General features: G+C 43.5%; 1 protein-coding gene across 1 annotated transcript in view; it reads left to right on the plus strand.

Moving 5' to 3' along the window:
* CSMD2 (CUB and Sushi multiple domains 2) overlaps positions 1-26,903 on the plus strand; it is a 254,428-nt gene that overhangs the window by 65,545 nt on the left and 161,980 nt on the right. The window contains 1 exon segment of the mRNA XM_068417612.1: positions 1,060-1,267. Coding sequence (XP_068273713.1) covers positions 1,060-1,267 — 208 coding nt within the window.

Genomic DNA, 26,903 nt, shown 5'->3' on the forward strand with positions numbered 1-26,903 from the left:
GCTGCCTGCGTTGGTGCAGCACAAACAGTCCGGTGGGGCCCGGGGCACTCAGATCTCCATCACTTGCCATCAGTCACTGGGAAGCGTGTGTCTGCCCGTGCCTTCTGCTTGTGCGGGTGGCTGGCTGCGCTGGGATAGCAGATGGCCGTGAGAAGGAAAAGTTGGCATCTATGTTTGTCTTACTTTGTCTTTCAAATTTCATGAGTTTAGAGGCTGCAAGTTTCAGGCCTGCCGATAAAACCTGCTGAGAGCACAAGCCGCTCATTCCTCAAAAGGTCTAAAAGCTGAAGGTTTCTCCTGGGCAGCCTTGCAGAATTGTCCTGCCCTTTCCGTAGGTGCCCATGACCCATTGCACTTAACAAATGTTCTCGCCTGTGTTAAATTTCAGTTTGGAAGGGGTTTTTTTTTTTAAATAGTAATGAAAATAAATGTTTACAGTGTAAAGCCCCAGGCTCCTTGACTAAAGCATCTGAAATGCTGCTGTGTGATACATGTAAAGTTAACAGGCGTTTCTCAGCAGCACTCCAAATAAACGGTGAGCAGATGCTACGTGTACGAGAGCAGTGAGCTGCCCTGATGCTAGTCAGATTAATTCTTGGTTTCCTTTATTTTCCTGCCCGTGTGTTCTTTAGATCCTCCTCCTTTAATTGCTCCAGTAGATTCTGCTGATAAAGTTCAGGTATAAAAACGAAAGAGCCTGCAGCAAACAGAGGGGATCTGGTACATAACCAGGAAACATCACTGCTAGATTTCTGAACAAGTGGTTAAGTTTTTACCACTATGATTTTTGGTAAAAACATCCATTTTCTTAAGAAATCAAAGCAAACAAAGACATATAAGGCAGGGGTGTGCGATACTCCACTCCTTTTCTATGAGATTTCTATTAAATACAGGGCTTGTACTCTAAGTCCTGTTGTTCCAGCCCATGGGGGTGTTTCTGTCACCCTGACAAAAGCACAGGGACTTTGGAAGCTTTGCTTTGAATTTGGGCTTATTCTTTTTTCGATGTACTGCTTTGTGCATTTCAGCAAAATCTGATAACTTGCGTTCTGTTTCCAGCTGATGATGCTTGTGGAGGGACTTTGCGGGGACAGAGCGGAATTATCTCAAGCCCTCACTTCCCTTTGGAGTACGGCAATAATGCAGACTGCACGTGGACTATTCTCGCCGAACCTGGAGACACTATTGCTCTGGTTTTCATGGATTTTCAGCTGGAAGATGGATATGATGTTTTAGAAGTTGCTGGAACAGAGGGATCTTCGCTCTGGTAGGTTACTACTGGCCATACTTCATTCTGGTCTGTGCAGTCATGTAGTACCCACTGAAGCTTTGTGTGCAGAGACCCAAACCCTATAGCATGTTCAGAGTGAACAGAGCCTGGGCCTGAAGGAGGATAGCTCCTGGTTATTCCCAGTCACAGGTTGTAGCTGCTACATTCTAATGAAACTCCCTGGGATGCTTTTTATTTGCTTGGTGAACTTTGCAGTGACTATTGGCTACTTTAAATCATATTCTCTGCAGTAAGACTTCATAGTGTAGCTGGTTAGAAGAAATAAAGAATTTAAAAAAAACAACCCAACACTTCAAAACCCAAGAAACCCTGCCTAAACATGGTCAGGCTCAAACCTTGTGTTTGCCAAATTGTTTTCTGATTGTTGCTAAATATGTTGCTGACAAGTTGGCTTTACTGTTAATGAACTTTTGGCAAATGTTTCTACAGATCAGTTTGCCCTTTAGACAGGAGGCTGTGTATAGAATTTCAATACCCTTCTCATCCCATTGTTTGTCTTTCAGAAAGACTGCTTTTATGTATAATAAATGCCACACTGATTTCTGCCCCCCCGATATATATGAACTACCCAAAAGATCAGTGCTGTGAGGTCCGAAGTGAGGGCTTGCAGAAGGAGTTTGACGTATGGCTTATGGTGCTTTCATAGCAAAGGACAAGTCTGCTTCTGGTTGATCTTCTGCGCTGTGGTTACACTCAACAAACAGTTAAAGTCCTAACTAGCAGCAAATGGAAGGGAGTGGTCGTTCTGGAAGGGGAGAATTAAGTGTTTGAAATAATTAGGTGTTGCCTGGAATTATCAGCAGGAAGCTAAATTACGATTATTTATGAGGATTCTGTCACAGCCACAAATAACATTCATTTAAATAATTTATACTTGCCCAGCAATTATGGGTGAGTAGGATTTGAATGTTTAGGATGTATTGATGTGAGAGAACTTGCTGTTTACCATGTACCAATTGTTTACTCTTCCCAGGACCCTTTTGAAAATTAGATGTTGCTGTTTCATGAAAAAAACCCAACATGGTTTTATTAGCATGCATTAATATTTTAGGGCACTGTTAGTTTTTAGCCATTATGTACTGCAGCGAGGATCAGTCGTCTGTGGGACGTGGGGAAGATGAATGTAGCTAGTTAAGAAACATTATTCAGCGTGGAGGTGTTGCCAGTGCAGCACTGTGTCTTGTCATATCAAAAATAAAACAATGCCTGTCAGAGGGAACCCGCTGGGAAAAAATTAATAAACTACCCATAAATAAAGCGTGGTAGAACTTTAAAAATGGCAAATGTGTCTTTAGGAAATTAAGCCCTTTGACTTCCAGTAGTACCTGTACGTGCACATGCACTCTTTTAAAAATGAGATTTGGTAGCTATTGGTGTTTTACAGATGTCAGTTTTGGGACCTTGTCAGAGGGAAGAATGATGTATTTACTTTCCTTCTTCCCCATTCCCCGCCCTGTGCTGCATCTTTAATGACTCCTTTCCTCCAAACGTATTTTCACCGGGAGCTGGATGGACTTTGTGAGCTGTAACAGCAGCGGACTCTGGTGTGAATGGGCCGGGCGAGATGCACTGTGTTAGCGAGTGAAACGCAGGTCACGCACACATGAATTTCATCCAGGGCTCGTAGAAGAAGCTGTTCCTGCTTTTGGAGCTTCATCCTGCATTTTTATAGCTCCATGACATACACACGGGCAAGATGAACCCACCAGTCAATTCAAAGGGACCTCGTTTAGTATTCTTGAGAAGGAAACTTTTCAGTCCCATAAGTGGAATTACAGAGAGTCTCATTTTGAATTTCACTTTTCAAAGCTGGCCTTTATAACTCGGAGCCTGATAATTAAATTCAGATGACTCATTTTTCCCATTTTTAAATAATTTTTGCCCGTAGAGGGGAGAAAAACTGGAGCTCGTATCTACTTTTTAAACATGTTGATATGATTCAGCTTGAAAATGTATCTAAAAACCTTTTTTCTCCCCTAGTTTTAATTATTGGTAATACGGCAGATAGACTTGCAGCCAAATAAACCATTCTGTTGAAGCATCTCGCAGCTAAATATTTTATTTCCTAAGCATTATAAGTAGTTTTAATCTGGTCCAGAGATGTAGACAAACAAAATTAAATTTCATATGGAGTATAATTCATATGTATTTTCAAGCTATGGAATATTATATAATGGTAGTATTTACAAGAGCACTAAGTGAGCACATTAAGCTTATCTTGGCCTGCACTTGCTAAAAATCTCCTGCGTTGTCTTTCATCCTCCCCTCTTTAAAAACAGTTGCGTTGTTGCTTTTTTACAAGGCAGGTTCCCTTAACCTGAGCAGAGCAGTAGAGGTTGAGTAGCTGGTTTGAGATGTATTAATAAAATAACACATTTATAGCTCTTTCAACTGCTATCGCAGTTTCTGTCATGGGACCTTGGGCCTAGATTTCCTTGACAGGCGAGAAATAAAATTCTACTGAGCTGAGAACAAGAGGAGAAGGAAGTAGCAGTGTGAAAATGAGCCCATCGGGTTAGAAAGGAAAATGTGGGGGTCTCCAGGCTAGGGAGAAAAATGGGAAGGCTGGCAGTAGCTGCCCTGTTCTCCTTGGAGGTTGGCTGGGGTGGGCATCCTCATCGCAGCCCTCCGCTACCAGGGCAAGGATGCACTGGTTGTGGAGAGGGACACGGGCTATTTAGGTTCTCTTATGTCGTTAGTCCCTAACTTTTTGTTGTCTTCAAACCTTGAGGTTCCCTCCTCCTTCTCATTTTGTACTAGCTGAGAGACCTGAAGGGATTAATGAAATTCTTCTCTATAAATACATGTAAAAGAAGAAAATCCCTCAAAGCAGCTTGGGTTCCAGTCCTTAAGGGGACTGAGCTCTGTTGAGCATGTGCTTTGTGGCAGTATCTGCTCAGAGCTGACTAAATCCCTCAGCTAATGCTTCTCAGGAATATCTGCTGATGATGGCTGTTTCGTGGCACCTGGTTTAAAGCTTTCTTCAGTGGTGAGCATCCCTGTGGGTGCTCAGCTACGCTGAGGACACCAAAGTGTTTTGGGCTGTGTCCCAAGGCTGTGTCTGATGATAAGGAGGTCTCCAGGCTGGTGCTGGATGGTGCTGAACCTGCTCTGTGGCAGATGTGTCCCAGCCTCGTCTTCCCTTTAATAGCTCTGAAGCTTTGGGTAGGTTTGACTTTGTTTAAAATACTGTCTTTGATCTCCTGCGTGTTTTTCTGTGAGTCATGGGGTAAGTTGCTGGGGGGATGTCTGAGGTGCCAGGATGGGAACTGCTGCGGGGACGGCAGGAGCCTGGGTGCTGCAGCTCGGTGCTCGTGGCTGTACCCTTTTGTCATGCCTCCAGCATCGATGTGTCCCCTGAAGGTTTAGAGGAGGTAGGAAAGTGCTGTGCCACGACTGTTTGGCTGCACTCTGAGCACACGATAACAGAGGGTGAGTCTTTGCTTTGCCTGTGGTGGAGGAGGTTTGGATTTCCTGGGTTTGTGCACATTCGCTGTGGTTCAAGTGTATGCAAACAATGAAAACGTGGTTGTCTGTCTCCTGCACTTTTTTCTGCTGTCTGTTTAGATCTCATCTGGCTGGTCTGGGACCTGTATCTAATATTAGGCATAATGACTTGTATTATGATTATTAAAGCAGCACACTGCTATTGCCAGAGAAGGTGGTGGCGTAGGAAATGACTAATAATCCAATTTATATCTGTGTGTTTACAGGAATTGACTAAGATCAAGCATGCATTTTGCTGGGTATAATGCAAATATTTAGCAAAGAAGGTTCTTGCAGTCATTCCAATCTATCTGAAGCAGGCAAGATGGGTAAAAGGTAGAAGCCTTGTTCTCGGGCTGTGCAGATGCAACGTGCACATGCAACAGAAGTCCTCTACAGCAGGGATTTTCCAAGTTGTGAAAATATAGGAAGGCAGTCTAATGTTTGCCATATAAAGTTTCTTTCATGCTATTGAGTTGGAAAATAGGAGGAAGTGAAGGGGAGACACTGTAAGCTTCAGCTGTCTGCTGAACAGGTGAGCAGCTGGTGATGCCCTTTCCCCCCAGAATGATGTTTGCTCCACAGCTATTCGTTCCACCAATGAAACTATTTAGAAACCTCTGCTCCTGCCAAATGAATTAGTTCCACGAGATAAAACTAACAAGTATCTCATTTGTCTGACTATGACAGACTGTCTGGCAGACCACTTTCGGACATTAGCCCTTTCTGGAAAAGCATTTCAGAAGTTCTCTCTTGTTGCTGTGTTTCTGCAGAGAGCTGAGTTGGGGGGAGGAATGGTTGGAAGAATATCACTGATGTTTCAGCAGCTCCTCTTAACTGTTGCTGACTTTATTTCTTTCCTTGTCATTATCTGCAGTTGATCCTTCCCTCCCCACCACCCTTGTCTATCTGCTAAGTGGTTTCTAATACTCATTGAAGTTCTCCTATGTGAGATCTGCTTTGTGCTTCCCTCTTGATGCCAGTTATTTCATACCACTGGCAGGCTAATCTATTAGCACGTCTTGTGCTCTACCAGTAGCAGATTAGAGTACCTGCGTTCTTGAAGGTCACCGTTTCAGATGATGATAACGTTGGTTGGTGAAAAACTGTTCTCTGTGCTTCTAATGAACCTACGTATTTTCTTTGTATCAAAGCAGCTTCTGATCCTTAGATAGCTGTCTCGGAGCTTTCAGCATGTGTTTTCATCTCAGACCTCAGTTGATATCTACTGAAGTCAATGGAAAGACGTTGGCTCCAAAGGGCTTGTGAATCAGGCTTTAGTGTATTGTCACTTACTGAAGTGTGTTCCTCTTGCCACCATCCTGCAGCTCAGGAGCCCTGGGTCTGTGTCTGTTGCTGCTGGTTATATTGATGGTGCTGCTACCAGTACGGGGTAGTGGGAGAGTGCTTGCAGGCGTCTTGGCATCACAACAAGCAACGGCCCAACACCAGCCCGTGGGAGCTGAGAACGCGCCCTCTCCACTGTGCTCTCCCCGTGCTCCCCAGCAGCTGCCGTTGTTTGTAGGGATTCTGTAGAACAGGTTGCCTGATGACTGCCCTAAAATGATTTTCATCTCACACTTGCTGCTTCCTTTTTGATTTCTTAGTCAGTAATTGCTTTTATTTGAAAGTTGACAAGCATTATCCTGCCCTGGTGCATGTATGAGGCTGAAGAATTGTGTCTTGAAATAACTCATTTCAGCACTAGTTAAAGCCTAGATAATGCAAGTGTGAAAGTTTTCTTTTCCTGTGCAATGAATTAAGCTTATTATTGTAAGAGCTAGTTAACTAATGGATGCTTCTCTGTAATACTCAGATGCTTTTCTTCCCGGGTTTTCCATAGGACTGGAAATGAATAAAAAACGTGTGTGAAGTGGCTTTTGAAATCCCTATTTAAATGTCAGTTACATCTTCATTGGGATCTGAAAAACAGACTTCCTTATTTGACATACTTTTTTTTTCTACCAATGCATTCATAGTACTTTTAATTGGAAACACGTTCTACAAAGGCTTTAAAGCTGTAAAACATTGCTTTGGTGGAGAATAGCCTTCTTGCAGCACCCCCTTTTCTCGTAGAAGGTGTATTCTCTGGAGATAAGGTTTTGGAGAAGTTTGTTGGAACCCAAACCATCCCTGCTCACGCAGCCAACTTCTGAACTGCCCGCAGCTCTCCTTGCTGGCCGGGCGGTGGTGGGGGTCCCCTGCTGCCTCTGGTGCTCCTGTCAGTTCTCTGGGATGTACCAGCTCTGTAGCTTGCTGTGCTGCACTTCGGGCCTTATTTTAATATGAATCTGTGATACAAAGAACAGGAATTTGTAGGTCAGTGAGCTGATTTCTCCCTGACGGGAGACAGCTGGCACAGTCTTGGGAGCCCTCGGTTCCTGAGGGTAGCTGAGAGGTAGAGCTGATTGCTTCCTCTGTGGTGCAGGCGATTCGTGAGCATCTTGATTGCTGTTGTGAAGCGAGGTTGAAGGGTTGATAATGCTTTGTACAAAGTCATTTTTGTAGAGTAAAATTGCACATTGTCCTCGAGCTCCTTGGCCTGTTGCACTGCAGAAATGGCTGAGTGGGAAATTCTGGAAGAAAGGGCTGAGCAGGGTAGGGTGGTATTTAAAGATGTTCCCTAGTTTAGCATATATTTCTGGTTGGGAAGGGAAGATTTCAACTGTACCCCAGCTGAGAAAAACAACATACAGACTATGTTAGCTCTCATCAGCTAAGGACATAGCTGACAATACGTGCGACTCCTCGCAGAAGTGGCAGCGTGGCCGAGCGCGGCGGCAGCAGAAGCCCTTGTCCTCGTTGCTGGCTACCGGCCCTTCTCCAGGGAGGCGTGAGCTCAGCGCTGCCCTTCTGCCAGGAGCGTGGCAGGGAGAGAGGCTTTTGTGACAGATGACAATGACAGGGCCTCACGACCTCTCCCACTCATGTTTCATTCAACAAAACATGATTAGATTTCGTATACTGCTTTCTGGCTAATCTTATTTTTCCATGCATTAATATGATTAATTCTGTTTGCTAGATAGTAGAGAGCATTTCATGAATATTCAGGCTAGCTTTTTAAGCCAAGGAGGAAGATGCTTTTAGGCTGAAAATTACCCTGATCGTGTTTTAATTGTCCCTTTTATCCCAGTTTGTCCTTCTTTGGTGTTTGGTCACCTCTGAGGCAAAGAGAGAATGCTGTGCGAAGGCTACTCTTGGGTGAACTGCACCTCAAGAGACGAGGTGCAGGAAGGCCTGTAGTGTGTGGGAAAAATCCCTGAAGGTTACTAAATATGAAATGAATAGCTATTTCTGTCTGGGATGCAAACATGTCGGAAGAAAAAGACAGGCTTGTTTTGCAGGAGCACTCAATACCTGCAAGCTAAAGAAGTTTTTTTTGAAAGACAGACCTTGTGCAAATTAGTGTAACACAGCTGGCTGAAAGCTGAGAGACATACTGGTTATCTCAAGAGTACCTTCTGGACGTGACCCGGAACACAAGTGACCATATAGATGGTAAAACAGTGAGTAATACCTTCATTTAACAGGGGAAGGAGACTTTACCTAAGTGCAAATGATGTCACAAGCTGTAAAAAGTGGGGACCCCATCATATGCATCTCTCCAACCTGATCTTTCCACTTGACTTTAGAAATATTTAAGTGCATGAAATAGGGGGAAGAAATATCTATAGAGAGCCTACTTTAGGAGAATTTTGGCTGCTAAGGGTAATGTGTGTTATTTTCTGATCTTCAGACAAAGCGTAGCCCTCTAGCAAGGCCGAGGTGTCAGATCAGCACCTTCCAGTCATGAAAAATTGCAGAAGAGATGTGTAAGAGGCCCGAGTGCTCCTGGTGGCAGGCACTCTGAAGTTGGTCTCTCCTGTATAAACAAGAGTTGGATCAATATCTTGCTGAGTAGCAAGTTGGTAGCAAACCACATTCTAGATGGGAAGGAAGGAGGTTCCATGTACAGTCATGGTGGGCAAGCAGCTTATCACCACACCTTTGTCTCTCCTCGTGCGTTCAAGCCCTTTAGTCCAACTTTTTCCTGTTTAGATTGCAGCTGAGACTTGGGTTTGTGAAGAGAAACACTGATGTGTTTTGTTACAGTTCCTCTCAATAGCAGAGAATAAATAAAGTGTTGCTGCAGCCATAGGAATGGAAGAACTATTCAGGTTGAGAATTAAAGTGTGTTTTCAGAGCTAGTCCGTTGTATCTGTTAAGATATATCTTGACATATCTATCTAAGACATGTCTTGACAAATACAAGGGAGTACAAAAACATACGTATGTATTTTTTAAATAGACAAACTTCTGCAATTTGATAGCTGTAGTAAAGTCCTGGAGGCCTTTTGTCCTTGAGTAACAACATTTCAGCTAAAGTGAAAAAATTGACTTCTGCTCCTGTTTGTTTACTGCAGGCCTGAGCTGCTCCTGCTTTAAAAATAGATAAAGATACCCTGGGAAGGATCAATAACGGGTGGGATAAGCAGGAGAGCGCAGAGACGCTTTTCCATTCCAGATCTGTGCGATGCTTGTGAAGTGAGGTGTTCACCGGGGGAGCTGCAAAGGAAGAATTAGAGTGAAAGGCCTAATAGCAGTTCAGAATTGGTTAACACGGTATCACGCAGTGAAGCACTGTCTGAGATCTTGGGTGGTGGGAGCCTGAACTGTGCATCCTCGGGGCGAGATGTTCCTTTCAAGGGCTCGATGTTTCTTTGAGTTAGTCCAAAACGTGGTTCTGAGCTCAGGGAACAACAATGGTCTGACAGGCAGAAATGTGAATGATTTCTGTTGTGGGACATGGGAGGAAAACAATGAATTCTACAAGTTTTCTTGCCCCTTGGTATCTGTGTGTTTGTGTGCTTCAAAATCCAGGGTTTTTCTTTCTGAACCAGGAGGTGCTGCCACTGATGGGTCTTGGCACAGATATGTTTTCCATCCCGCATGCTGCTTGACTTAAGCCTGGACTGCAAATCTGGTAATATCAGTTATTAAATGCAGACACTTAATCTAAATATCTTGCCTCTTAATGTCTCTGATCTCCTGTAGACAGAGATCTAATCAGCTTTCCCAAAGCCCAGATGGGAGAAGGAAATCGTGTGTTTGGATTCATATGGCTACTATATTTTGCTGCTGCTTCTTCTTGGCAGCATTTTGTTTTGTCATTGCAGGTCATGATCTCTTTAGCTCATGCTGAGTTTTTGACGGTCTTGGCTGTTTTACAATGTGAATGTTTTGATTCTTCCTCACAGGGACCTCTCTCGTGGCTGGATTTATAGCGGAGATCAGGAAGATGCCAGGGCATCAGTAAATACCAGAGGATTAGTAATAGTCAAAATGTTGTCAGCAGCTAATGTCTAATGACTGTATTCCTGGCCACAGCAAGCTGGAACTTTCCAAGACACTGGAAAATTAGAGGCATTGCAATGCTCTACTGATGTGGTTTTGTGTAAAGGGCGATTCCTGCCTTGTAGAAGCCCAAAAAGGGGGAAAACAAGTAGCTGCTTCCCTGCCGTTACCGTAATCAGCACAAATAAGTTCATGTCCATTTGAATCAGTTTATGCTGCATTTGTTATATTTTGCTCAACTTGGGTTTAAGTCTGTGAGGGAAGGGCCAGGCTACTGAGATGGACAAGGCCAAGAGCAGACAAGGCCAAGAGCAGACAAGGCCAGATGTCCCTGTTGTGGTGGGTGGTCTAACCAGGGTGTACACGGCACACAGCACTGCCCTGACGCGAGTACTTTGGGGGTGGGAGCAGCTTAATTTAAATAATTAACTAGTGACCCACTGATTTGCTACATCAGTAAACTGTTAAGAGTTGCTGTTTTGCCGATGACCTGAAAACTTGCTCAGCCTTCTCCCTTGTTTTAAAATAGGCACATGGTGTAGATACTTCCCAGTTGGAGCACCGGGGAAATACCCATTGCGGTGTGCTTTCCTTTATCCCTTTGTCTTCATTCGGTACTTTCTAAATTAATTTTTATAATCGTCTTTTGAATGATGGAGCAGTTCAAATTAGCTCTTTTAGTCAGAATTACCTGCATTAAAGATCTGACTTAAAAAGAAAGGCATAAAAGTAATTAATTGCCTCAATTATAATAATGTGGCTTAGCTTGTGGTTTTCTGTTAGAAAAACCTGGTTTTGATAAGTCAGCTGTTCTTAAAAGGGGAAAAAAAAGTGCTTCAGGCTGGAAGCTGGCATGAAGGCATTTTGAAATAAGGTTGTTCACTCCGTAATGTTACAGAATAAGTTAACAGCATCGATCCTGGAGCGGTGCCCTGTGCTCAAAACGGCCTGCTGGGGCAGGGGAGGGCGTGGAGAAGGGTTTGGGTTTTTTTGCCCAGTCACAGATGCTTTGTATGACTTTGAACAAATATGCTTTGGTTTTTAAAGCCACACTGGAGTTCCTGGAGTATGAAAAGCTTGGGCAGCTCTGTCCGCTTTGCCTCGTGTGCACAGTCATTGCAGGTAGAGGAAAGCTCGCAGTAAATATCTTTTGGTCTTCTTAAACTCGGTCAGTGCATGCTCTGATTTGAGCCTCATCTCCAGTTTAGAAAAAAAGCTCCTAAGCACGTATATTGTCACATTCTCTCTAAAAATAAAAACCGTTTTAAAACGGAAAATGTTTAAGCAGGAGGGTCTGTATATTGCTGCTCAGTGTCTACCCTGTCCCCACTGCCCCCAACAAGAAACTCTCAAAAGTAGGAAGACCTCCAGTGACTATTGCTCAGAGCATGTTGTCATTGGTTGTTTTTCTTAGACTTCTTAAGGAACTATAGATTTTTAGCATGAAATTAATATATTGGAATTTTTGTGGGAAGAATAAAGTACTTATTAAATTTTGCAACCCTGGAATATGTATAAAACAGAGCTTGCAATTAAAATTCATTTTGAAGCAAGATAACAGAAGTTTTGTTAATGTTTAACATCTTTATGGGTGCCATTCTTTGTAAATTTGAACTAATTAAGTCCAAAGGGACAAAGTAATAGATTCTGCATTTGCTATGGATGCCAGTGCTCGCTTTGCTTTTGGCACTTTTCCTCTTTATGCAAGTTCTGATTTTAATAAGTTGCCAAAAAAGCAACTGTTTTGCTTTTTATGCCAAATTATCAAGAATCAGTCTTCCTGATTTTCTGAAAGACTGCAATAAATCTCTGGTAGAGACATGATGCTTGCTGAACTCCACTGGCTCTGAGGTGTTCACTGTTATGAAGTTCAGGAGATTTCAAATTGGATTTTTTTTTATTTTTTTCTTCTAAATATTCTGTTAAGACAACTACAACTGCTCTGGGGGTGTAAAAGTCTTGGATGGGCTGGAGGCTGTATTCAGACATTCACCCTGAAGTTCTGAGCTTTCCTTAACTGAAACATAAACTGGTCTGAAATTTTTGGAATTGTGAATTACGTGTTTCTTCCTCTCCTTAAATATTTTTCTTGGGATCCTTTTCTTAAGCAGTTTTATAGGTAGCAATAAAAATAAGGGAAAATATTTCTAAGTGTGTGGCTGCCATAATAGAGATCAGAACCTGAACTCAGCAGAGCTTTGAAAACCCCTTAGGCTTGCAGGTTAGAAGATTGTCAGAGTTTGCAGAGTTAGGGATTTGGAAGACTCTTCCCAGCAAGGTCATATTGAACAAAATTTTAATACAATGGAGTGAGAATGTCTAACAGGCTGCAGGCTCTGCCATGGCTGCACCAAGCCTCTTGTGCTGTAAACAACGTAGAGCTTGGAATAGGTTGTTAATGGCACTTTATTGATTGAAGGGGTAGAAAGTTCATCTAAACTGGATAATTCTGGTAATTTCCTTGCAAATTTGACTGCTGTGTAGCTGTAATTGCTGCACCAAGCTCTGACTTAGCAGTAGCAATGCTAATAAACCTGTTAACATACAGTGCTGCTTGCGGTAGTAAAGCTGCAAGGTCTCTTTGGGAGGCCACTTGATGTGTCAGTCCCTCAGGTGCCTTGACTTGAGTTTACCACTGAACTCCTGCAAGGGAGATGCTCGGGTCCGTGTAAAACGGAGGATTTCACACAGTCAGTTGACCATACCTGCAGTAGTTTTATGGCAGGTTAGGAAGAGGACAAACAGATATTTATTTTATCACTCTAAATGATGAATTCTGGGAAAGACAAAATTGGGTCTGTCAAACTGCTGCTGTAACTGCACTTCTAATAACTGAGCACCTGCTTCTTTGGGTAACTATAATCAGGTAAAAGCAGCAGATGGGTCTGCAGTTCGGTGGGAGTGGCACACTTGAAGACCTGTTTCATTATCTTTGCCCAAATCTGGAATGAAGATGCCCTCTCCCCAGGAGCTGCAAGGTCGACAGGCATCATCCATGCTAAACATGTTACCTCCTTGGACAGAGGGGGAGGTGGGGGAGCTCTTACACCTGTAGTAGCTAGTGGCTCTGAGCAGGGCTCTGAGTGGTGTACCGGCATACAGAGGATGAGTTTGTTACTGCAGTGATTTGTGATCTAAATCAGAGTTAACAAGGGTGGCAGGATGTACTGCCTGTCTCAGATCTGGATGGGTGTGTGCTCTGCAATGCTCAGTCTGGGCTTTGTTGCAAGATGCACTTAAAATAAGCAAGCTGTTGCTCTCTTTGCCACAGTCCTTGTTGCTGCTTAGCTTCCAAGTGACTTGGTGTCTTTTTGGTCACGTTAAAATCAAGCTGTGAACAAAAGCAGGTTACTGATTCTTTAAAACAAGAAGATTCTTTGCCAGCCAGTTAATGAGCAAAGAACACTTGCAGTTTCTGATTTTTGTGTTTAAGTTGTAACATCTCCATTAACTTGTGACAGGGCCCTTCCCACAAAGTCTCAAAGTCATAAAGAATTAATGTGTTCCTGCCTGAGCAGAGTTTTGAGGGAGGTCTCTGCCAGGCTGGCCTGACTCAGGCTGCCTTGGATTGTTCTCAAAAACCCTTTTGGTGCGATAAGCTGCTGGGAACAAGAAGAGGAGAGAAGAGGGCCTCCCTCTGATGGAAACCCTTCCTATGATGGGAAAGCAGCCCCAGAGCCAGGGCTGCCTCTTGCTGTTAGGCTGGGGGGGATTTACTGGGGTGACTCACTCACCACCCTCTGAGGACACAAGTGCAGCCAATGGCTTACTGTTGTAGGCATGGGGGTTTGCTATAATCATTTAATCTTATGTTCTTTTAATGTTTCCTTTAACCTCTGAAATGCAAATACGGCCAATAACTTATTAAATATGTAAGAGATGCCTAATCTTTTTAGTGGTGCATCTGCTGTACTAAAAAAACAAACCACAACCCTGAAACAAGTGCTTTCAAAGGCTCGACTCCTCACTGCAACATGTAGGAAGAATTGCAGCCTTTTATTTGTGGGTTTTGTTTTGCATTTAGTCCCATCCTGTGTGATACACCCAGGGTATCAGTAAGCTTCTGCGAACACGACTTCTCGTGGCTGTGTTCCACAGCAGATAAGGCAACAGGGTAGAAGCAGTGTACTGCAGAGAACATCTGCTAAATAAATCTGCTATTCAGAAATACTCTAGTGCTTCCGCTACTATTGCTGTAATACGGGAGCTTTTGGACTATGTCTTCTACACAGAAGAAAATTGCTAGGATGAGAAGAGTGGAGGCTAAATGAGGGAGGTGGGATGAAGTGCCATTGTTCCCATTTAACAAGTGAGAGAGGGAATATCTACAGAGATGGGCTTCGCTTGATGTCAATACGAGTATGAGTGTAGCATCCACATCTCCTTACTGATACGCTTTTGTGCTCAGATTGCCTTTTTTTTTTTAGGAAGGTGGGGAAATACATGAAATTTTGGCTTTGAGGTTTGTTTATCCAGACTTTGAAGTCTGATCCAAGCGTGTAATGTATCTGTGATCCAACGTGTGCGAGTGCTGCTATGGCTGTGGTGACAGATGTGTGTTTGTGCCCCTGGTCAAAGCCCAGGGAAGGGGATTTCTGAAGGCTTTGGATAAAGATCTGACGCTTCTGGCTATTCTCTTCCACTCTGAAACTCGGCCCCTTTGAAGCCCCCACATCGAGATGGCTGGGAGAGCAAACCCTGGCGCTCTCTCTCAGCTATCCTGATGAATCCATTTAGCTGACTTGATGGGATGGTAGTCCAGCTAATTTTCTCCTGCTGAATTTATAAGGTGTTCTTTACTCATCTTTCCTTTAGCAGTGACAACACAGGTAGCATTACAATAAAACCGATATTACTACATGTTAGTTTTGAGTACATGAAAAGTGTGCAGGGACTTGCAGTGTGCCTAAAGTGTTCTAGTACTGAAAGAACCACAGACCTTGGTTAGAGTTTCATTGTGTGCTTTCACTACAATGTGGGAAGCAGGTGAAGGAACCTACCCCGGGCCTCCAAATATGTTCCCCCTATAACAGCTGTATGAATCATTTACACCCCCCCTTCTCTAGCAGTTGCCCACAGGCTCTTCGAAGACAATAGCTTCCTTGCTGTTACTGTAAGGCATCTCCAGAAGTGTTACAGTTTATTGTTAATGCTTAGCTCCAACAATGATTTTTCATCTGCCAGTTGTGTAAAAACAAATAGAGGTGAAAAGCTTAACCAGCTTCAGGTGTAGTGTTTCCCAGGCCCTCCTGTTCCCTCTCAGTAAAAGATTTCCCACTGCAGATAACTGGAATTTTATTGTATGTTCTGAGCTGGCAGCCAGAGCTGTCCTTCAGCCTCTCAGATCGCATTTCAGCTGAAGAGGCTGGTAGAAACAGCCGTCCTGGGAGTTTATTGGAGAGTGCGTTTGCAAAGCAGCGTGTGTTTTGAGGCAGTGCTGCAGGTATTTGAAGACATTACTCATGAACAGGCTGTGATGTGCTAAATTGAGTGGAACCTGTGTGCCAACTTCACAGAGCATGATTTTGCCCAAATGCCAGTTGTTTATGAAGTATGTAAGTTGAGGAATGGAAGACACAAAGATTCTGTTAAAAGTATAATGGGATGGGTAATATCTTGGGCCGTTTTGAGGTATCTTTTTTTAACCACTTCATATTTGTAATGTGCCAAAAATAGCTGTACAGTCTGCTGCGGCCATCACTAGTGCAGCTGGGAATAGATTTTAATTGATGGATACTGTCGAGCTGTTAGCGGCCGTGCAGTCATGAGAACCATTAAAGTGATATTTCTTGTCCCTGCTCACTCAAACACTTTGCTACTAAGTCATAGCAGAGTATTATTTTTTACTTAATATTATCAGCATTTGTACTAATAGCTTACTAGGGCCGTGTCCTGGATATTTAAGTATCTCAGCAGTGAGAGCTGCTGACCACTGACTTCATCTCCAGGTGTTACAGGAGATGGTGCTCGGCCTCTGACAAAATCCTGTGTATGGAATAAGGGACAAGCACGTCTTTGGAGACTAGTTTGCTTGTGACTTTTTGAGCTGCAGTGTTTCCCTTGGTGCACAGAGAAGGTAAGAAGGTGGCGTTTAACTTACAGTACTCTGATGTGTTACGCTTGAGGCCATGCTCCGTCGTGGACAATGTGGAAATGTTTTGGAGTATTCCGCTATCACGGTTTCCTTTTGTGCGTGTGCCGTGTGTAAGGCAGAGGAACTGGTTTTGAATCTATATCTTGAGTGGAGAGGAGACTGGTTAAACCTCAGCACTTTTCAGCCTGGAATGAAATTTTAACTTTAAACCCAGTGCAAGGGCATGTGGGAAAAGATAGCAGCAGCTTCATACACATGGCAGCATTTAAGAATGCACACTTTCCCTGCTCTCTCCTGCTGATCTTTCCATCAAAAAAAAAAAAAGACATTTTAAAAGTGCACGAGCAGAGTGACAGAGGCTGTGCTCATGGACCAGACATGGTGAAGCATTGGGGCTTGTATGAGATCCAGGGAGCAAAGACTTCAGAGAACCTGGAAGGCAACTGACCTGCTCGCCAAAGGGCAGACTTTGCACAGGTGGTGTTAGGAGCCAGGTAACCTCTTGCCCAAGCAGTGCTCCAGGCCCTGCTGAGTTAGAGGAACAGAATTCCTCCTTTGTGGAAGGAGCATGTTTTACCTCATGATTTGGAGGAGAGAGGAGGCAGAGAAGACTCATTGCTGGTTTCTTTGTGGGTAAGCAGGACGCATCCATCTCTGGGCTGCACAAGCCTTCCTTTTGCCATCAATATGGAGTCGACTAGATTAATTCTGAATTATTGCCCTGTCTAAAAAACTGTGGTTATCTAGCACTTGCAGTTATTTTATTAGCGCTTATGAACTCTACTGAAACTTCACAAGGAGCTGCAGTCGCACAGGTGATGAGATGAAATTGCAGAGGGTTACAGTCTTATCAACAAAGCAGACCATCAAAGTCTTCATTTCCTTCTTTCTGCTTGGATTTTTTTCTGCTGTGAGCTCCTTTCCTGGCTGTTCCTGGCTCATGCCCTGACCTATGCTTGTCTCTTTTGTATTTTCCTCCTCAGCCATGCGGCCTGCTTTTTGTACATTGCTTTGTCTTTTTCTGGCTGTTCGTGCCATAATCTTCCTAACTTCTCGGCAGTTTTTACTGCTGTCCAGTGTGGATTTGATTTCTGAAGCTGTGGCCGACGCCGTGCCGTGAAGAGAAAGAAAGCAGGGAGCGGCCGCTTCGGTATAACGAAGCGAACTTTCTTCCTCTGCCGCCTTCTCTGCCTTTTCCTCGCTGCCCTTCGAGGACGCAATGTTCTCTTCTTTGGGTGCTTTGTCTTGTGGTGCTTTGCCGTCTCTTTATGCGTCTTTCTCTTCTCACTGGGTGTGGTTTTTGGTATTTTTGAGCATTTCTTTGAAGTTCCTCTACTAGTTGCAGGCGCTTCGTTGGCCTCGATCTCCTGGATGGTGACGTAGAACAGCAGATGATCGCTGTGCGCAGGCCAAGCCATGGCGTGGTGAGCTGCTACGCGCAGCGGGGCTGAGCTGGGCTGTTCCTGCTCCGTCGTGGAATGGAGCTACTTCTCCAACATGATGGTGAGGAGGAGGAGGCGGCTCTGCTGGCTGGCAGGGTGGCTGCTGGCGCATGTGGGGGTGTGCGGTGGAGATGACTGAGGCGTGCAATTATGACGCAAAGTCCCCAGAGCCAATTGGTTGGGGCCAGGTCGTCTTCCTGTAGCTCCTGTTGGCTAAAGGGTTAGGGTGAGGTCATAGTGGTGGTGATGTAACAGCTCCTCGCCGGCCTGGGGTTGTGTTCCTCCCCCAGCACTGGGATTTAGCTCCATTTAGCACACGGCGTATTACAAATGTGTGTAATACCCAAGGAGATAACTGGATGCCTCTAATTTTTGTCAAGATAAAATGTGAAGCTGCTGTTAGCTGCTGCGAGGGGGCAGCTCATAATGTGAAAATGGTTTAGTAGCAGCCCTAAAAATAATTGTATGTGACAGCTGTTTCTTGGTTCCTGTCAGGATAACTACTGTAATTTAAACCTGCAGCTCTTGGACTACAAGTCTAATTTATTTGGGTGGACCTTTCATTAATTTGAAAGGTTCTGAGGGTTTAAAAGCCTTCATTAATTACATTTTACTAAATGAAAACGTAATAAGGTTCTGCAGGTTTGTGTGGGAATAAAAGAAAGAAATTTCCCACGTGTTGTCTGCTTGTTTTTAAAAGGTTAAACCAGTTGTTCCCAGGAAATAGCTGGCTTTTCTGCCCCCTTCAGAATTCTTGTCACTAAGAACAGGAGTATGAATAAAACAAATTGAAATTTTGACCATTGATTGTAAGTACAAAATGACTTATTGAAGTTCCCAGCAGTGTTAAATATTCATATGTAGTGGATTGCATAAGTGTTAAATTATGAAACAGACCCTACTTCTGTAGGACTCGTCTTTCTGAAAGGTGAAGATGGGGGAACAGAAGACTGGAAGTAGAGAGTCATCCCTGTATTGCACACGGATAACTTTTTTTAATTGCATAATTCCATTGCATCTAGTAGGATTTCTGTAATTGCTGGGCTGTTAATTATGTCAGAGTTAGGGGCAGATGACTTGTCAGGCTACACAGAAGCTTGTGGCAAAACCAAGCCTAGACAAAATACTTCAATGAGATGGTGCTTTTGTGCTTGTCTGTTCCCCGTCTGTGTTTACTCTCAGTTGTTTTCAAGTGACCCCACAATAGTAAATAAAATTGGAACAAACTCAGCCTGTTTGTAGTACCATAAGGCTTGTTCCTTTCATGTCATGGCTTTTTTTTTCTTTCTCTGTGTGCAGAGAGGGTGATTTGCATTCCATTTGTCTATCCCACTTTCCCTTCCCTTGTTTCTTTTGCTCTCAAAAGAGAACCTGCATTTGTGATTATTTTGGGGCAATGGAATAATTTCATTACAGCATTCAGAGATCTCTTCAGCAGGTGCTTTATTATCTCAATAATTCAGCCTAAGAGACTTTTCAGATTCCCCAATTCCCAGAGTTCAGGAGCTACAAATAAAACTCTTTTGCTCTTTCCCTGATTTGGTTTATTTAGCCTCGTTTATCTGTGGTGTTTCCAGATCTTCCCCAGGAATTTCATTTAAATGTGGAATTGATGATATTCAGTAAATTTGCCTTAAGGAGTGCATTGTGTTAAAATGCACGTGAGGCAGTGTGTGTCCCACTTGGTTTAGGTTGTTTATAAAATTCACTTTGAATTGAGGCCATTAATCTGAACTCAGTTGAATGTTTGCTCATGTCCCTGAATTACCTACATAATTCATCAAAATAGGCCAGCTCCGTTCAGTTAAATCCTGGGATTGGAGTGCTGGAATGAACACAGGTCAGTGCTGGTGTGGGGACACAACCGTCTGCCTCGTCCCTCCTCTCCAGCACAGAGAGGTGTGGTAGGGTTTAATGTGCTGCTGCTTCCGTGGGGCCTCTGGGGGAAATCTGACATAATAAAGTAGCTTTATTACTGTAACTTCCTCTGTACTAGAGGTTTTTCAGGTAGAACGGTAATTGTCAAGAACAAATCATCTGCAGGCAGCAGAGCCCAGCAAGGCCTGACTTCAGATGCGTTTGCATCTAAGACAGTGTTTGTGCAGAGCTTTTCCTGTGGCTGTAGCCGCTCATCTTCTCTGGGGTCTAATGGCTAACCCTTTTCCTCAGTGGCATATCGAGCGTCTGCTCTCTGCTACACAGCATGGTGTTTGTAGAAACTTAGAGGAGCTTAATGACTTGGAGCCCCTCAGCCTCTGGGAAACGTGGCTGGGGTTCGTCACTGGAGCCGCTTGGTCTTCACACAGGCCTGGCTTCTTCAGAAAGCCAACGTAGAAGCCTTGTGCTCCATCCTGACTTGAGCTGAAAGGTTTGTGTTATTGGCTAAGTCTAATTAAAGACCAAACTTACTGGTGTTGGCTGGATACAGTTGGTGTCATGCTTCAGAGCAGACCCTTGAACTCAAGGCTGTGCGCTTGCTGAGCGTGGAGGGGATGGTGAAGCTCTACGGGGTCTTTGTCATCGGCTCTCCTGCGTCTGTGTGCAGAGGTGGTGGATTCACAGCTGTCTACAACCAATCCCTTGGATCTGGAGGAATGTTCCCCTGGGAAAACCAAGAAATATCTTCCCTGTGCTCCACCTTGTGTTGGTTGAATAAGATTGGTGAGCACCGAGACACTTGGCCAGCAGTACATTTCCAACCCTACGGTATCCTGCTGCACCTGTGTTTTCACACAAGCAGGCTTTGACTGTGCAGTTATGTGGACAATGAATTCTAAGCCTGAAGATCATATTTAATAAAATTTGTTTAAAATATTTTATAGAAATGTCAGTAGTTGGAATTATGCAGTCAAGAAATGGAAGCGTTATCTGGTGAGCGAGAGCCTACAAAAAGTGCCTGAGACAGACCCACAGCCTGTGTAGAGAATTCATGTGTGTAAAACATGCTAATTGAAAACTGTTAATGCATTTAATATATCAAATTTGAAATACAGATTTAAAAAATCTGGGAGGAAAACAAATGGATATGTGCTGCTAATAGTGAGCAGTTTCAGCATCTTCAAGTCTCCCTGGTTTGGTCTCCTGCAAGCGGTTTGTCTGTTGGAGGTGGCAGTCCTGCAGCGTGGTGCCTGCTCTGCCACGTGCTGTATCTCACGGGCCACAGTTTGGCTTTTTCCTTCAGCTAAGGAAAACATTTTACGCTTGTCTTAGCGCTTCTGGAGTTGACTACAGCTTGGAATGGTTGCAAGGTTGTTGCTACCCCCCTTCCCCTGCTGTCATATATGATAAGTCAGGAACATCACAATAAAGCAGAAAAAGAGTTATCTGATATGAGTTTATAGGGAGCTATAACTTAAAAATGACTGTCCCTTCCTGATAACACAGCAAGGCAGAGTGGGTTTGCTGTGTGTTGTGCTGAGGGAAACTCAAGTGCAGAATAGGAAAGATACTCTGTGCCTTAATAAGCTTCCAGTCTTTATTTTCACTTGACAGTGTTTACCTAAAAGCTCTGCTCTATCTCTGTTAGCAACCTGACTTCGTATTTCAGGATAAATTTCTTTCTGGGCCCTGGGACAAGGAAACTTCCTTGCTGTTGCGTTCCTGATGGACAGCTCTTGCCTTTCACCTTGTTGTTAGCATCCCCACGCTGTCCTGGGCAGTGCCTGGGGGTTAATGGTTTGAAGGACGTGGAGGGAGAAGGGGGCTGTGTGTACATGAAGGGGCACTGAAAGTGGGTGGTGTAGCTTGAAGAGCCCAGAGGACTTAATTAGAGCGTTCTCAAAACAAAAGATAATTTCATCCTAGATAAGATGTCGGGGTTGTCTTACTTTGTTGTTGTTTATCATCTCTAGGTGAGACACTGATTTAGTGGTTTTGCTGTTTCTTAATGGTGCTGGGCTGGAAGGCAGCGCCGTTCTTGCAGGAAGAACTCCTTTGGGTATCCCTGGAGTTGTGAATACCGTTACTGCTGGTTTGAAGCATGTTCTTGCAGAGTTGGTGGGATTTTTAAGCCTTCAAAATAGCATCGTATTGTTTACCTTCAGAATCCAGTTGTGGGGCTTGTAGTGGCATATGGTTGTTCTGTTAGTTCACTCTGCTCATTAGAATGGAATAATTCAGTCTTAATTTTCTCACTCTAGTTTTTTTAGCATGTGCATGAGTACAGCTGGCACATGAGATGATTCTTGTGCTTAAAACCTCTTTGAGCGCACTCTGCTCCAAGCTGGTTCTCCCTTTGGGCTGCCAATACAGGCTCTGGTGGAAGCTACTTTGTGCCCCATTCTCACAAGTATCTCCAAGGTGAGTGTTACTGTCCGTACGTGCTTGTGCATGGGTTTCTTGAAGAATTCACTGAAGATATGGGAATGAACCCATTCATGCCAGTGCTGAGTGTTTGATGTGTTGTCTTGTGTAAAACAATGATTTTTAGATCAGTCAGGAGACTGCAAAATGCTTGTGTGGGGTGGTGGCATTTGTTTTATCAGATGAATATACATAAAGACATCCTGAAATTGTTCATTACAGTGGATTTTTGTCTGTTTTCCTCACCGAACCCGAACAAGGCCTCTGGCTGTTCTGAGGTACCTGCTTAGTGGCGTTATCTAGTCAGTGCAGTAGTTAGAAAGGTGCCTGCAGTCTCAGGATGCATAATTATGAAGAAAATATTTTGCCATCAGCCCTGGCACAAGAAAATCTTTGTTGTGGACCTGTTTGGATTTCCAGTGACAAACAGAATCTATAAAGCTTGTATATAACACATGATGATGTTTCTCTAGTATTTGACACTTCATTTAAAACAAACAAAAAAACCCCCACCAACAACAACCGAACCAAACAAAAAAACCACCTCACAGGCTTTGGCCACTGAAATGGCTCGCTCATCTAAGACCTTACCTCTCTGCCTGTTAGTTAATGAGTGTTGATTAAGGTATGAAATTGGTTCCAATTTGCCGTGGTAGGTGAAAATTTCATGCTGGAAGGAATAATATAAAAGGCAACACAGGAAAATTAACAGAAGTAGAAGACTCTACGTGAATTGCAATTGATGTGAAGGTGGTGGTTGCAGTTGATGAAACCTGTGGCCAGGGTGCTTCCAGCAGTACTCGAAGTTATTGCCACGTCAGTAGTAATCTTGGCAATGTACATAAGCTGTTAATTTGAAATAACATTTTTTACTATTTCTTTCAAAACCTGAAAGTGAAAACGGTCCCTTGACAGAAACTATCAAGACACAAAAAAAGCAGGAAGATGAGAAAAATGTCACTGCTCATAATGATGATAATTATAAAGGAAATGAATTTTGACATTTGTGAGTTCAGTTGAAAAGATCAGACATGCACTAAGGTGTAGAGGATCCGTGTAAAGTATGTAGGGAGAAGAAAAGTCGTGTAGTGTCTGAAGGCTTACCATTTGTGTACGAGCAGGAGAAGGTGAAAGGTTCAGCGCTGTCTTTTTTGTTGGTTCTCATAATTATACAGTGTGAATGTAGAGAGACTTCTAAAAGCTTCATCTCTTGGAGTCTTTCGTAGACAGTCTGCTTTGTGATTGCAGAAGAAGGTCCCAACATGGTGATATTATCTTAAAAGTCATAAGGTAAATAGCAGTAATGTATTACCTTTCAAAATCTGATATTTTGGCGAACGTTTTGTGTTTATTAGAGATACAGGTGTTCTCAGTTGCGTAAAGCTGAGGTCAAAGACTTAATTTTGATCAGAGTAACTCCCTTTTTAGCTGCGATGTGCACGTGGGTCCTTTTAGCAAAATATTGGTGCATAAGCTATTTCTCTGGTGACCAATATTGCTGCTTTTCCTTGGGCAAAGCAAACATAAGACACGTTCTTGCCTCTTTTGCTTTTTTTCTTCTCTTGTTAAGGTAAAGAGCTTTCCCTCCAGTCCTTGCAAGTGTGAGCAACTCTTATTTTCTTTATAATTCACACTATGTTGCCTTTTTATTTCTGATCCTTTTTAGTATGAGTAGTTACTCATGTTTTCCATTTTAATGCAATTATACTATACTTTGCATTTTCTCTATTCCAGGTAGCTGACAAGCTTGTTCAGCCATTACATGGTATTAAATGAAGTAATTGCAATATTAAGTTCATTCTTCCATGCCATAAAAAAATGCTATGAAAGAGTAACTGCATGATACTGCCTAGAGAACTGGGTGTTAGGCCGAAAGCTCTGCAGGTGCTTTTTATTGTTACTGACCACTCAAGGGTGCCTGGGAGAAAGTAGCAAGGGCTCTCCTGGTTTTTTGACCCCTGCATCTGTGCTCTTTCTCCTTTTTACCCTGGGTTAATTCACAGGAAGAGACTCATTTTACTTCGTTATCTTGATGGCATCACCAAGGACATCATCTTGCCAGGTTATCAGGACCATAAATGCTCGTGACTCCCCTGTTCTCTCTGGGTTGCTAACATAAAACCCTTTTGTGAGGTGACGTGCCTAGATGTGAGGCTGATCACTTGATCATCCTGATTTTGTGGCTGCCTGTGCTTCCGCGGGTCAGCCACGGGCTCACACTGCTTGTGCTTTGTCATGAGCGTTTTATTTGGTTAACCTGAGACACAGCTCCTCTTCCACGCAGTACAGCTGATGTGTTACATGTGGGGAAGAATAACGGGCAGCCTGCAAAGCTGTCTTGTGAGTGATGGGAAGGGGCGTCGTGGAACTGATGAGCAGTTTATTTTAGAGGAATTATTTTAAATGCTGCAGAGCTGGAGTGCTGCGAATCCCCAGATAAGATGCTGGTGGGTAAGATAGCAAAGGTTCAAGGAGTGCTGATCTCGGGAACGTTTCTTGGTAGCAGTTGAGTTTGGATTGAATGCGCTGCCTGTTTTTCTTGATAGTGAGATCACCTCCCTCTCGTGCCCACTGTGGTTTGGATTTTGTTTTGGTAATACTTGACAACAGAACAGACAAAATGCCATCCCTGCCTTGACTTTTGTTTTAATGCACCTGTTATTTGTTGTTACTGGAGACTTTCCTTTTATGAGACTCCTCTCCGGGAATGAAGTGAGGGTGTGTAATTTAATCTTGTGGCTGTAAAAATCCATTTCTGGTTGTACTTGTTGCAACTTTCTGTGACACAGCAAATATTAAATGACTCAACTGCACTTTAATAGAGTTATCATAATGAAGGTTGATGTATACCAACAGGTACAGGATGTTGCTCAAACTTTGTAGATCTTATGAACAATTACTACAATAGTTTTTTTTCCCCCCAGTTATTCTCTTATATTGATTTCCCCCCCAAACATTAACAAGATTTGCTTTGTTTATAACAACTGCTTTCTCTGTAATACTTTCACCTACAGTTGTCCAGGGCTCCATAAAATGGTACCATTTTTGTTTTAAAAAAAGAAAAACTGACTAGAGGAGAAAGATGTGATTTTGGAACAGGCATAATGTTTATAGAAAGGAAAAAGTCTGTGATGAAGGGTGAATTTCTTCTGTAAACTGAAGGTACTTTTGTGGTTGGAGCACTGGTCTGGTCATCAGCTGGTTTCAGGAGGACAGATGAAATCTTTGGATGCTGGAAGGAGATCTAGGGTTCTTGCTTTTAGAAAAAGAACATGAATTATGTCTTGGAACAAAACCAAACCTGTCAATCTCTGATGTTTTCATCTGTCATGGTGATATCCAGGCACCCAGTGAAATTACTACCGGGGGGTGCCTGTATGGGAGGGTGTGTTTGTACAACTGGGTGACTAAGAGCAGAGAATGAGGATTTTAGTATATGGAAGAATTGCTGGCTGGAATGGCTGTCTGCCTGTGTTTTGTGTGAGCAGTAGCTTGGAAATCCAGGCATGGGGGGAGCTGAATCTTTCAAGGCGTCCCCAATAACCCGTCCTAACCTCGCTGTACCAAGTGGCAATTTCAGCAGGTGTTAGCGCTAGTGAGATCTCACATGGATCTTCGTAGTCAGCCACAACAGCATCCTAGAGTGAGGTCTGTGCACTCTCTATCCACCCCTTTCCCCCCCCACTTCTGAGAACACTGGTTTCCCCGTGGAATTACACTGAAGAGCTATGAGGCAGTCAGGTCTGTCCAGAATCAATAATTTTCAATTATCATTATGGATGATATAATTAATTTAGACGTAAGGCAACATTCAGTCAACCTTGACACGTGTCCTATGAAACTTTTAACCATTCAAGAAGTGTTTTCCTGCACTGTATGTTACAGGGCTGTACTGGAAGAAGAGGCGAACGAGAAGTGAGGACTGTGGAGGGAGTTGGTCTGTGCCTTCCCCCGGGGTGTCCTGCCTGCTACTGGGGGTTAGTTGTGCTCAGGCAGATCTTCACAAGATTCCACTCGTGGCATGTGTCTGTACGCAGCCCTGACGGCTGAGCTGTGCAGATAGTCCCTACAAAGCCATGTCCTTTGTATGAGCGTCCTACGCCCAGGGAGCGAAGCAAGGCTTCCTCTCTGCAGTGTCTTCCCTTGTGTGTACGTGTGTGGGTGTATTAACCCCAAGTCCTGAGACAGTCTGTAAGGTAGGAGATGCATCACACAGGCTTTGGAGTCTCTTATGTCCTGATACTGTAGGACTCTGGGAAAAAGAATGGCTCTTCTCCCAGGCAGATAGCAGCTGTTCCTGGCAGAGGCTGCCGCGGGATTCATGCCAGTTAAATCTCTCTTACTCTCTCTGGCCAACTCTAGAACAGACACAAGCGAAATCCATTGATATTAAGCAGACAGCATGAAACAACCTAAATTAACAAATCCTTCTCCCTCCTCCAAACTTGTGACTGAGCACAGTGTTTTATAAACATCAGATGCTTTTCACAGGACTGTTGCATAGCTCTACTGTATATTCCATACATGAAATGACTTCTAAAATTTATTGGTCTGCTCCTACTACACAGCTCGCTATAACCCATTTGTGTGACCTTGGCTAATTCCCTTCCTACTTCTCTTGTTTTGTCTGTGGGAGATGTAAGTTCTTTGGGGACGTGGCCGGTTGTGTCACTGCGATTGCTTAGTGCCTGTAGCCAGAGGGGCTGTCCTGCTAGACTGTCTAGATTGTTACAGGAATTGTTCATATTATGGAGATTTTAATGATAATTTTGCAATGTTTTCTTAAATGCAGCTGATTCAACAAATAAAATGACTTCTGCAGATGTTGAATTTTCAAGGGCTGAGATTGGTTTATGATGCTATGGTTTGCATGATAAAATGTTAAACAATGATCTAGTTGTGGGTGTTTTCCAAAGCCCATCAAGACCTCTTTTTCCTTCAAAACTTGTTCATG

This window comes from Nyctibius grandis, chromosome 24 (genome assembly GCF_013368605.1).
Source record: "Nyctibius grandis isolate bNycGra1 chromosome 24, bNycGra1.pri, whole genome shotgun sequence".
In the NCBI taxonomy this organism is placed as follows: Eukaryota; Metazoa; Chordata; class Aves; order Nyctibiiformes; family Nyctibiidae; genus Nyctibius; species Nyctibius grandis.